General features: G+C 51.3%; 3 protein-coding genes across 4 annotated transcripts in view; 2 read left to right on the top strand and 1 right to left on the bottom strand.

Moving 5' to 3' along the window:
• Window positions 1-443: 443 nt before the first annotated feature.
• On the top strand, window positions 444-1,942 carry Tssk1b (testis-specific serine kinase 1B). The gene has a single exon (XM_013031547.1). It carries the CDS (start codon window positions 651-653, stop codon window positions 1,737-1,739), a length of 1,089 nt encoding a protein of 362 aa, XP_012887001.1. The 5' UTR covers window positions 444-650; the 3' UTR covers window positions 1,740-1,942.
• Window positions 1,943-6,274: 4,332 nt separating this feature from the next.
• Tssk2 (testis-specific serine kinase 2) lies at window positions 6,275-7,665 on the top strand. The gene has a single exon (XM_013031553.1). It carries the CDS (start codon window positions 6,381-6,383, stop codon window positions 7,455-7,457), a length of 1,077 nt encoding a protein of 358 aa, XP_012887007.1. The 5' UTR covers window positions 6,275-6,380; the 3' UTR covers window positions 7,458-7,665.
• A 1,637-nt stretch (window positions 7,666-9,302) lies between these two features.
• Dgcr14 (DiGeorge syndrome critical region gene 14) overlaps window positions 9,303-12,035 on the bottom strand; it is a 12,641-nt gene continuing 9,908 nt past the window's right edge. Inside the window, exons 9-10 of one of the 2 annotated variants that reach the window (XM_013031532.1) lie at window positions 10,293-10,408; window positions 9,303-9,842 (exon numbers count right to left, since the gene is read on the bottom strand). In XM_013031532.1, coding sequence (XP_012886986.1) covers window positions 9,563-9,842; window positions 10,293-10,408 — 396 coding nt within the window. In that variant the 3' untranslated portion in view covers window positions 9,303-9,562. The remainder of the gene's footprint in view (window positions 9,843-10,292; window positions 10,409-12,035) is intronic. The other variant, XM_013031533.1, reaches the window with a different exon arrangement.

The following is a 12,035-nucleotide window of genomic DNA, read 5'->3' as shown; positions in this document are numbered from 1 at the left end:
AAAAAAAAAAGAGGAGAAGGGAAAAGAGATCAGGGACTTTCCTGTCACTGTCCCATAAGGTTAACAGCAGCCTGGCTCTTTCCCTCCACCAAAGGTCACTGCCTCTTTGTACACTTCTCCATACTCTCTCCATCAACTTCTTTCCTACATTCTGCTCTCACTTTTGTGAGGATTGTCTTCTGTTTCCTGTTGGAACCCTGACTAATAGGACCCCCAACCCTAGATTCCCTGGATTGATCTATATTGCAGTCATTCACAGCTCTGGCTTCAGGTTAGGAACACTGATAAAAATTTCATGTCCCTCACATCCCCCTTATACCTCAGGGTCAAGCAAGGCAAGCACTAAGCCACTCTGGATCTTCAGTCTGCTCCAGCCCAATGTCAGATCTTCCAGGGTTCTAAGTCCAAGTGGCTTAGGCTAAAGCATCATTCCCCCAGGGCACTCTTCCTTTGTGACTTCACCCATTGAAGTCACCTGGGAGACAGTGTTGAATGTTCCATCCTAGAGTCTTAGAGTCTTAAGAGGCAGGGCCACCAGGCCCGGCCAGCCCAAAGGACTCTTTGTCCACAGTGTAAATGAGGACTCTGCTGGCCCATGTCCGGCAGGGATGTAGAGGGCAGACTCAGAGACACCGGGCGCTCCCAGCACCATGGATGACGCTGCCGTCCTGAAGCGACGAGGCTACATCATGGGGATAAATTTGGGAGAGGGCTCATACGCAAAAGTCAAATCCGCTTACTCTGAGCGCCTAAAATTCAACGTGGCGGTCAAGATCATCGACCGCAAGAAAGCCCCCACGGACTTCCTGGAGAAATTCCTTCCCCGGGAAATTGAGATTCTGGCCATGCTAAACCACCGCTCCATTGTCAAGACCTACGAGATCTTTGAGACATCAGATGGGAAGGTCTATATCGTCATGGAGCTCGGGGTCCAGGGTGACCTCCTCGAATTCATCAAAACGCGGGGAGCCCTGCAAGAGGATGATGCTCGCAAGAAATTCCACCAGCTCTCCTCAGCCATCAAGTACTGCCATGATCTGGACGTTGTCCACCGAGACCTCAAGTGTGAGAACCTTCTGCTCGACAAAGACTTCAACATCAAACTATCTGACTTTGGCTTCTCCAAGCGCTGCCTGCGGGATGACAGTGGCCGCCTAACATTAAGCAAGACCTTCTGCGGGTCCGCAGCATATGCAGCCCCCGAGGTGCTGCAGGGTATCCCCTACCAGCCCAAGGTGTACGACATCTGGAGCCTTGGTGTGATCCTGTACATCATGGTCTGTGGTTCTATGCCCTATGATGACTCCAACATCAAGAAAATGCTACGCATCCAGAAGGAGCACCGTGTCAACTTCCCACGCTCCAAGCACCTGACAGGTGAGTGCAAAGACCTCATCTACCGCATGCTACAGCCAGATGTCAACCGCCGACTGCACATTGATGAGATTCTCAGCCACTGCTGGGTGCAGCCTAAGGCACGAGGTTTGTCCTCTGCGGCCATCAACAAAGAGGGGGAGAGTTCCCGGGGCACTGAACCTTCATGGACCCCTGAACCTGGCCCTGAGAAGAAATCCGCCACCAAGGTGGAACCTCGAGAAGAGGCCCGCCCTGAGACAAAACCCGAGGAAGATGCAGCACAAGTGGCCAAGCAGCCAGAGCCCCTGGGCTTAAGCAGTGAGCAGCTGCCCAGGGAGAAAGAGGAAGTCCCACCCCAACAGCCTCCAGAGACACACACCTAGCAAGGCTCTGTGGGCCCAGGGGGCCAGCAGGGAACAAGGCAGAACTCCTGGCTTGCAGCCTGAGCCAGGAAGAAGTCAAGGGACAACCAGAGAAGGTAGACAGTCCCGGATGAGCCGCTATTTTTTCGTGTTTTTCTCTCCCCCTTTGAACTTATAACTCACATGGCTAAAGAAGCAATAAATCACTATATTAGTGCAGATCCGAATGTGAAGGAATGTCTTTGCCCAGTTAACTGTAATCTTGGGCTCCCCCTGTCTTCCCACTCAAATAGCAAATCCTCACTTGTAGGAAAATACATCTCAGTGCACCCAACCCCAATTCTGGCATCAGGCTGAGGCAGCTGCCCCAGTCAGAGGCTAGAGAGGCAGAGTGCAGGGTAGAAACCTAAGAAAGATGTGGGGAGAGAGGGAAGGAGGAGAGGACCAAAGAGGGTGGTGTGACAAGGCACCAGTGGCTCCTGCCTGTAATCCTATTCAAGAGGCTGAGATCAGAGGATCCTGGTCTGAAACCAGCCCAGGCAGGAGTTTGTGAGACTCTTATCTTGAATTAACCATCACCAAGCTGGAAGTGGAGTTGTAGCTCAAGTGGTAGAGTGCTAGCCTTGAGTAAAAAAGCTAAGGGGCAGGTCCCAGGCCCTCAGTTCAAGCCCCAGGACTGACACAAAAAGGAGGAGGGGAGGGAGTTGGCTGCTTGCAGAAACAGGAGGCCTGGAAGAGCTAGAGCTGATGACTGAATTTGGGGCTCAGAGGCCAGACAGATATACTGTCATCACCTTAGTACACCCAGCCACATAAGCCTGCCAGCAGGAGTTAGGGACACTATAGAGATCAGGTGGTCCAGCCATGTACTCCCTCTTGAGCTCCCTGACCTGTGGGGTAACTGGTTTTTCTGCTCTGTCTGCCATGGGACATCTTTCCCCACATCAAGCCAACACTCAGTTCACAAAAATGCTGAGTTGCCTGCCCAGGATTAATGAGGGGTTCCACTGAATAGAACAGCATACATATCCCATAGTTTCATGTGGCCTTGACCACATCCCACTGCCCCCCACCCCCAAATCCCAGCTGGTCCCCTGGAAGTGACATCCTTGCCAGAGTTGTTGAAGCAAGTATGATAGGCATCTTCACAAAGTATGTCTGAGCCTGTGCTTAGTACAAAGCCACCAAGGGTGTCTGACCTACATTGGCACCACTGGCTGCCATGTGCCACTGCCTCTGCCTGTTCCATACTGCAGGGTGGTCCTCACCTCGATATGGTGGCCCATTTTTCACCACCATGCTCTGGACAACCTCATGGGGACCTAAGAGTTTAACACACATTTTAAAAAAAGAAAAGAAAAATTGGATGGGAATGTGGCTTAGTGATAGAATGCTTGCTTAGCATGCATGAACCCCCGGGTTTGATTCCTTTGTACCACATAAACAGAAAAAGCCAGAACTAGAGTGCTACCCTTGAGCAAAAAAGCAGCTCAGGGATAGTGCCCAGGCCGAGTTCAAGCTCCAGGAATGGCACAAAAAGACAAGAAAACAAAACACATACGCCAAAATTCACCACCAGAAAACTGAAAGTGGTGCCATGACTCAAAGTGGTAGAGTGCTAGCCTTAAGCAGAAAAAGCTCAGAGACAGTGTCCAGGCCCTGAGTTTAAGTCCCAAGACCAAAACAAAACAAAAAAACATGAGAGCAAGCATTCAGAGTCAACTTAACTTCCCACCTATCTCCACCTTGAAAGACTTCAACCCCCAGTGCCCTAGGAGAAAAGGGGTCCAGTATGATTCTGGATCTGCCTCCATATATCCCTCACCCCTCCAGCCTCTCCTGGCACTTAGTGACCACACACAGCCCCTATAGTGTGGCTCCCGCATCTGCAAGGATTCCAGGGCCTAGCCTTTGAGGTAGGTCTTCCCAGGCCTGGCCCTCTGTTGATGTATCTTTCCTCAGATCCTTGCTTCTGCAGATGCTGCCCATTTTCCCCAAGCTCAGGCAAGAGGCCTCGGCCTCCACAGAGCCCTCTGAGGATTGCTACCAGTTCTTCACAGCCTACTCTTGTGAATTCTATCTATCTGGCAGGCCTGAATGTCAAGGATCCAGGCACAAAACAGGCTCTAAGGAACCCTGGAAGAGCCTTGTATCCCAGGAAGAAACTCATAGTGGAACAGGACCCTAACAAAAGTAACATCTACAGGCCCCTCCATGTGCACTACAGGTGATGTGAAGGAGAGCACAGCATTGGATCAACAGGTTGGCTCATGCCACCATGAATGTCACCTTGCTGAACAACTGTGGGTTGCTTAGCCCTGGCTTCATCACTTTAATGGCTCTCAAAGGTTTTAGGACCAGAACCTTAAGCACAGCCCCATGATCTGTTCATATTTCCTCCACACGGTGACCCACAGGCAATCACAAGCATTACCTGTCCTCATCCTCCACTTGGCTGGTTCCTCAGACGTCAGCCACCCCCAAGAATCCTGAAGCTCAGTCCCAGGTTATGTCTCTTCACCACTCCCAGTCTTTTGTATCATGGTATAGCTACCATCTTGCACTCAACAGTGGCTGGTGTAATGCTGTTTCCCTGGTCTCTAGGCTCTAAGAATGGCTGTTTCTAAATCACCAGTGTCCCTCTGTACCTAGAACAAGATCCTGAAATGCTTGTGGATGGATGCATCAGTGGGAAAGCCAAGGTTGGAGGGCAGTGGACTTCCCTGTGGGCAGGTCCCTGGTCCACAGGCCTCCAACACTAGTCACCCTGGAAGTCTTCAGTCTGATCTAACCCACTCCCTGGAAGATATCAGGTACCCCAGGCCTTCAGGCATATCCTTAGCAGCTCTGCTTGTGCCAAACTGACCCTCTGGCACATCCCTTGAGAACCAGAGACCAACCACGCTGTCCTGGGCAAAGGCAGGATTTGAGGGAACCATATCCATAGAAAAGAAGGGATGCCCCAGACAGAGCTCCCAGGGTGCCCATAATGTGAGGGAGAATTATCATGAACCTGAATCTTGGACTATGGCTCTTAACTGCCAGTCCCTTCTAGAAAACAAAGGGGTAAATTGTCCTAGAAGAGTGAAATGCCCAGGAGAAAGCCAGAGGGACTTGGTGCTGCTGGCAAGATGTTACCATGGGGTCTTCCTATCCATTCTGTCTGGCAGCCCACATGCCCAGGTGTTGAGCACAGTTGGTGCTAAAGGGCTTGGGGATGAGCAGTGTTTAGAGCATTACTCACCAAGTGTAAGCTTTGGGTGGGGACACAGCTAACATGCCCTGCCCATCTCGTCCACCTGTTAAAGTGCTGCTGATCTTCTGCACCTGGGCTCCTATGTTGCTTTCTCATTGAACTCTACTACCTCTTCTCCCCTTCACCCATCACCTCTCAAAAATTGTCTTCCTTACTTGCCCTCAGAACACAGCATTGCTGGCTCACCTGTCCTAACAGCTCCCCATAGGCACAAGATGCCTGTGATGGACAAGTGGCTACCAGGCATACAGAATGCCATTTTCCAAAGCCAATATATATGCACCAAGTACAAAAGATGGTCTTGAAGTAACCCCTTCCCATTGCACATGTCCACAGTGCCTGGATTACATGGATGCCCTGCACCCCTCAAAGCTTGTTCATGTGCAATGCTTGTTAAGTGCTGACAACACCCAGTCCCTCCACTTCCCACCACTGACCAGATAGATCTAGGCTGGCTCTTGCCTGGCTTCCCCGGATTCATAGAAGCCCAGATTCCTCAGACCTGGTCCCAGGCACTGGCTTTCAAACTCATCCGATCTTAAAATAGGACTTGGGTTGTGCAATAGTGGCCCATTACTTAAGAGAAAAAAAAAAGACAAAGCCTTCTTCTCTTCCCTCCTGCCTTGTACAATGCAAGCACTTTCCTGATCCATCCTCTGTGCCTGGGCCTCCCTCCAGACATGCACCTGTCTGCTTGGACCCTGGGCCACCCAGCTGGGGATTCTGCACATCCCTTAGCATTGCCTGCCCCCACCACCTATTTATCTTGCCCAGGGTACTAGTCCAAAGAGCCTGCTAGCTCCTCATCCCAAATCTAGAGATGTGTCCTTTTAACAGGCTTGGAACCACCCCTGGCCTGGCTGGACCAGAGCAAGCACCACTGATTCCAAGGATACAAACTAACTCTACAATGAGTTTTCTCCATACCCCTGAAGTAACTGCAGGAAACTGGTCCAAGTGAGATGAGGACTAATGCAGGGTCAGTTCCCATAGCTAGGAGAGGGAAATGGGAATGGAGCTGGAACTCTGGCTGGACCTGGGCCACCTCCCCTTGGACCTAACTTGTATTGGGGAAGCCATAGCAAGAAAGAGGTGCAGGGAGGGTTACCACAGGCCTGGGTGCCAGCTTCATTCCAGTGGGTGGGGTGGGGGGGTGCTTCTTCCAGGGCAGCCTGGCTTCTAGGGTTCTAGAGGCCTTATTCCTCCCAGCCTAGTCCCCACTCCAGGCAGCCTGGCTTTATGACTTCATTTGCTGAAGTCACCCGGCGACAATGCTGAGCGTTCCACCCCCCCAAGTCCAAGCCCAGCCCAGCCAGACGCCTCCCACAGTGGAAATGAAGACAATGCCTGCTGGCCCGTGTGGGGAGGAGATGTAGAGGGCAGCGGCACCGGCCGCTCTTGGCACCATGGACGATGCCGCGGTCCTAAGGAAGAAGGGTTACATCGTGGGAATCAATCTAGGCAAAGGCTCCTACGCAAAAGTCAAATCCGCCTACTCTGAGCGCCTCAAGTTCAATGTAGCAGTTAAGATCATCGACCGCAAGAAAACACCCACTGACTTCGTAGAGAGATTCCTTCCTCGGGAGATGGACATCCTAGCAACTGTCAACCACCGTTCCATCATCAAGACGTATGAGATCTTCGAGACTTCTGATGGGCGCATCTACATCGTCATGGAGCTGGGCGTCCAGGGTGACCTCCTTGAGTTCATCAAGTGCAGAGGAGCACTGCATGAGGATGTGGCTCGCAAGATGTTCCGCCAGCTGTCCTCCGCTGTCAAGTACTGCCACGACCTGGATGTTGTCCACCGAGACCTCAAGTGTGAGAACCTTCTGCTCGACAAAGACTTCAACATCAAGCTGTCAGACTTTGGCTTCTCCAAGCGCTGCCTGCGGGATGGGAGTGGGCGCATTGTCCTCAGCAAGACCTTCTGTGGGTCTGCAGCGTATGCAGCCCCCGAGGTGCTGCAAGGTATCCCCTACCAGCCCAAGGTGTATGACATCTGGAGCCTTGGTGTGATCCTGTACATCATGGTCTGTGGCTCCATGCCCTATGATGATTCTGACATCAAAAAGATGCTGCGCATTCAGAAGGAACACCGCGTGGACTTCCCCCGCTCGAAGAACCTAACAGGCGAGTGCAAGGACCTCATCTACCGCATTCTGCAGCCAGACGTTAACCGGCGGCTGCACATCGATGAGATCCTCAGCCACTCCTGGCTGCAGCCCCCCAAGCCCAAAGCCATGTCTTCTGCCTCCTTCAAGAGGGAGGGAGAGGGCAAGTACCGGGCTGAGTGCAAATTGGACACCCGGCCAGGCTCAAGACCCGAACACCGGCCTGATCACAAACTGGGGGCCAAAACCCAGCACCGGCTGCTGGTGGGGCCTGAAACTGAGGACAGAATGGAGGAAAGGCTGGCCGAGACCTCCAGAGCTAAAGACCATCACATCTCCGGAGCTGAGGTGGGGAAGGCAAGCACCTAGTGGTGGACAGGGCCCCGGGGGGGCATGGTGCAGTTGGCACTCACATAAACTAAGTAGGCAAGTAGGAGCGGAAGAAGGCACAGGTGCAAGGAACAAGTAAAATCCGTCAATTAAACCACTATTTTGATTACGTTCTATTAGCTTTCTTCCACTTAGTAGCAAAGACCTTAACTACTGACCACCAAATAAACCACAAAGTGTATACAAGCATCCAGAGTGCCCAGTGAGGAGTCTTTTTCTCTTGGACTCAGCCAGCGCGGAGGGTCCCCAGTGTAGTATTCAGGCACAGGCAGATTCATGGTGAGGCTTCTGTGGCAAGGAGAGGACCTTTAACGTGGTCTACCTAGTAGGCTCACACTTGTCTGCCTCTGACCTACCTTGTCTCCAAAGGCCTCCATTGCCAGGCAGCTCCGTGCCTCTCCCTCAGCATGCAGTGTAGCAGCCCATACAGCCCCTTGCTCCAGGGCCTCCACTAACCCCAGGGGCTTGAGACTGGTATCCCTTGGTTGCTAATGCCCCACCTCCACCATTCCCTATGGGCACCCCTCCACCCATGGATCTGAAAGCCCCAGTAAACAGCCCATGGTGATGGTCATTTCTCAATTTTTCCTTTTACCAAACCTCTTCAAAACACATTTCTCACATTGGCTTGAGGTAAGTAATCAGCACTTGGATAGCATCTTTACCCTCCTCTTCTCTGCTTTCCACTTCCTATGGGTCCCCTTGAGTTCAAGTTCAACCTTCCCTAGAAGGCAAAAGCATCCAAAGGTCCAGCCCCCAGAACATCCCAGGGCACCTACACTAAAAGCTGGCAGGAACTCACTGTGGGGGTTAGCAGAGGCCCCAGACAGGTAGCAGGTATCTGACCCCAGACTAGCTTCCAGGGAACATCAGGGCACAGGGAAAGGGTGAGGACCGATGCAGGAAGACTGGAGCAGACACCACATACAGGGCTCAAAGCAGTCAGGTGTGACCAAAGCCCCCTGAGCACAAACTCCTAGGTATCCACAGGGCACAATCTGTGACATTTCCCCCCCCCACACACACACACTTGATGCTCAAGACACTGGCTTGGGCTAGACCCAGCTAAGCCCAGAGTGCAAGGGGCCCTCAGCTCTATAAACAGCAAGCCCATGGGCCCAGTTGACTACCACCCCCCTAAAAGCCAAGCACCTGCATCCTCAATGTGCCCTCAGCCAACAGACACATTGGACTGTAATGCATATGGTGTGTCTGCACAGAAACTGGTCCCAATTCTTTTTACACTGTGGCCCAGGTCATGTCACAGAACTCAGAGGACAGAGCCAGAGCAGTGGGAGAGAAGAGGCACAACAGTGGAGATAGCACATGAGCTGGAAGCCAAGTGCTGGTAGGTAACAGCTGATGCCACAAGGAAATGACTCATGCTGTGTGGGAGCTCATATATAGACAAGATCTGGCCTGTGACCGGCAAACCAAGTAGGCCACACCCTGCTAGGACAGAACCCAGGTGACCCTGAGGGGTACAACCTTTTTTCCTCCTGATTCTGGGGCTTGAACTCAGGGATCTCTCTCCGAGCCTCTCTGTGCTCAAGGCTAGCGCACTACCACTTGAGCCACAGTGCCACTGCCTGAGCGGGTACAAATTCTAAGGGCTCCAACCTTCTTCAAAGCAGAAAGACTCAGGGATAAGGGTCAAAGAGGGGCACGTGTGAGCTCAGCTCAGAAGGCAATTCCCACAGCCACCCACAGTTTTGTCCCCTAGGGATGCTTGCCTCAAGGCCCGAAATCCTGAAATTCTGGGATTTCAATGTCGGCCCCAGGGGCCATTCAGGAAACAGGATGGAAGAGATCCTGGCAAGACTATGCCTTCTATTTTTTAATGACAGTTCAGTAGGAATTAAATAGAAAAGTTTCGGTAAGGTCCAGGGGAACAGCACAGGTGCTGTACCTCAGAAGAAGTGGATGTATGTTCCATGCCATCATGGCTATGACACAGTGCCTTTTATCTGTGAGTCCACCTCTGGCTTAGGCTTGGGTCCCAGAGTCTGGAGTCCTCTGCTGAGTGTCCAGATAGCTGCCCTGCAGGCTCCATAAGCATCCACAAGCTCAGCCTGGGTCTGACTTTAAAAGAAGTCTGAGGCTTTGCGCCGGGCCGGAAGCTGCAGCAAGTTGTCTGTGATGGAGGCAGGATCTTGTGTGAGGGGTGTGCGTGTAGCAGAGCCGGGAGCTGGTGTACTTGTGGGGGTCTGTGGCCCACCAGCAGGGGTCTTGAGGTGGGAAGAACGTGCTGGGGATGGTGTGTAGCTGGCTCGCAAGGCACGATCTGTGTACTTGCTGGCTGTCCTGTTCACGAGGCGCTGTAGGGCTGGGGACATGGCTGGACTCAGGCCTTTGGGAGTGAGGCTGGGGTAGAGGGATTAGAGAGAGAAGCAATATTAAGTAGGCCAAGTACTGCCAGAAGAGCCTGTCGGAGACATGGTGCTTTAGAGCTCAGGATGACACAGGCAGCCTGGCACACAGGTCAAACCTAAGGCCAGTGATGGTGCTGCCTCTGGCTGTGGGTGAATCCTAAACCTCTCAGAGCTGGAGTACCAACTCTCTAAGACACTGACTCTACAAGGCTGACAAAAGCTCAGAATGGGGCAAAGGGTCTGTGGTGTCTCTTAAAGATGGGCTAAGGAAGATATGGAAGAAAAAAGATGGAGAGGGATCCACAGCCTATTTCACATGTGGCTACTTATGGAGCAGTGCCTTAAAGACCTCTATGTCCACATGGCTTGGGGTGGGTAGAGCAGGGGCAGAAACCAGCCTAATCCTATGCCAGCTCAATCAAGGGCCTTGGCTGCCCCTTACCTGGCTAGGTTCTCTGTCACTCTGCGCAAAGCTTCCTGCTTCTTAGCTCGGTTCTTGGCAGCTGCCTCATTGGCCATCTTCAGGCCCAACCGTTCCCTACGGCCTGGCTCCAAGATCTACAAGGAAGCAGGCATGGGGATGTCTGTACTGGACCTGACACTCAATCCGGCAGTCCGTCACCCAGAAGAGCTGCTGATATGAGCACTAGCCTCTTTCCCCAGGCTGATGATCCCAGCAACCCATCACCATTTCCCAATACTCTGTCAAAAGCCCCCAGCTGGCCAGGTACTGGTGGCTCACATCTATAATCCTAGCTACTCAGGGGGCTGAAATGTGAGGATCACGGTTCGAAGACAGCCCAGGCAGGAAAGTCTGTGAGACTCTTATCTCCAATTAACCACTAGGAAATTGGAAGTGGTGTTGTAGTTCAAGTGGCAGAGTGCTAGCCTTGAGCAAAAGAGCCCAGGGGCATTGCCCAGGCCCTGAGTTCAAGCCCCACTGGTGTGTCTTCCAAAATGATATAAAAGAATGGAAACATTTAGAAAATTGCTAAAATCTTCCTGTCTTCATAAAGATGCAAATTAAATCATGGTATTCGCACTTACTCTTTAGCAGCAAGTGTACATATAACACCGGGAAGGCAATAAAATCCACACATTGTTTCTGACAATGAGTAATGTGAAATGCCCTGGTCTCAGAATCTGGCTCCAAGAAATTATCTCAAAACCATTAAAAGGAACAAGACACCAACTAGGAATTCAGGTGTGAGTTACAAGTGCCCAGCCAGAAATTCCCTTTGCTATAGCTCGTAGGTAGTAGATGGTAGGTCTAGGATTGTAATACATGCTTTTTGTTGCTGCTATTATTAGCATACATTAGTTAAACGGTGTAAGGTTTCATGCACTCATGAGTATATGCAATGTATTCCATCCAATCTAACTCCCTCTATTACTCTCCCTTAATCCCCTCTTTAAGACAATTCAACAGATTTTTGTTTTGGGGATTTTTTTTTTGTGTGTCAGTCGTAGGGGCTGAACCTTGGGCCTGGGCACTATCCCTCAGCTCTCCAGCTCAAGGCTAGCGCCATACCACTTGAGCCACAGTGCTATTTCTGGCTTTTTTCTGCTTATGTGGTCTGAGGAATTGAACCCAGGGCCTCATGCATGCGAGGCAAGCACTCTACCACTGAGCCACCTTCCCAGTTCCTCAACAAGTTTTACTGTTATATTTTCATACATGCTAACTACCATAGGATAAATATTTGACAGCATCTTGGTTATTCCTTTCTTGGGTTGCTGTGGTTATTCATTTGTGCAGGTAGATAGTACATTTATGAGTTTCTCTGAGGAAGAACCAGAGTACCTTGCTGGAGGAAGCTCAGGAACAGGTAGCACAGGAACAACACAGGTCAAGCTAGCATTGCAGTCCAAGTCTGCTTGTGCTTTCTGTTTTCTTTTTTTTTTCCTGGCAGTACTAGGATTTGAACTCAGGGCCTAATACTTGCTAGGCAGGTGTTCTACCACTAAGTCCCTAATCCCTTTTGACTATTTTTCAAATAGTGTCTCATATTGGTGAAGATGGAATCTCACTAACTTTTTGCCCACGCTGGTCTCAAACTGTGATCCTCCTGATATTTCCTGAGTAGCTGGGATTTTAAGTACAAGCCACTTCACCAGGGAAGGAAGAGGGTGTGTGTGTGTGTGTGTGTGTGTGTGTGTGTGTGTGTGTGTGTGTGTGTGTGTG

This window comes from Dipodomys ordii, unplaced genomic scaffold, assembly GCF_000151885.1.
Source record: "Dipodomys ordii isolate 6190 unplaced genomic scaffold, Dord_2.0 Scaffold141, whole genome shotgun sequence".
NCBI lineage: Eukaryota > Metazoa > Chordata > Mammalia > Rodentia > Heteromyidae > Dipodomys > Dipodomys ordii.
This window is presented reverse-complemented; position numbering and strand designations above follow the sequence as displayed.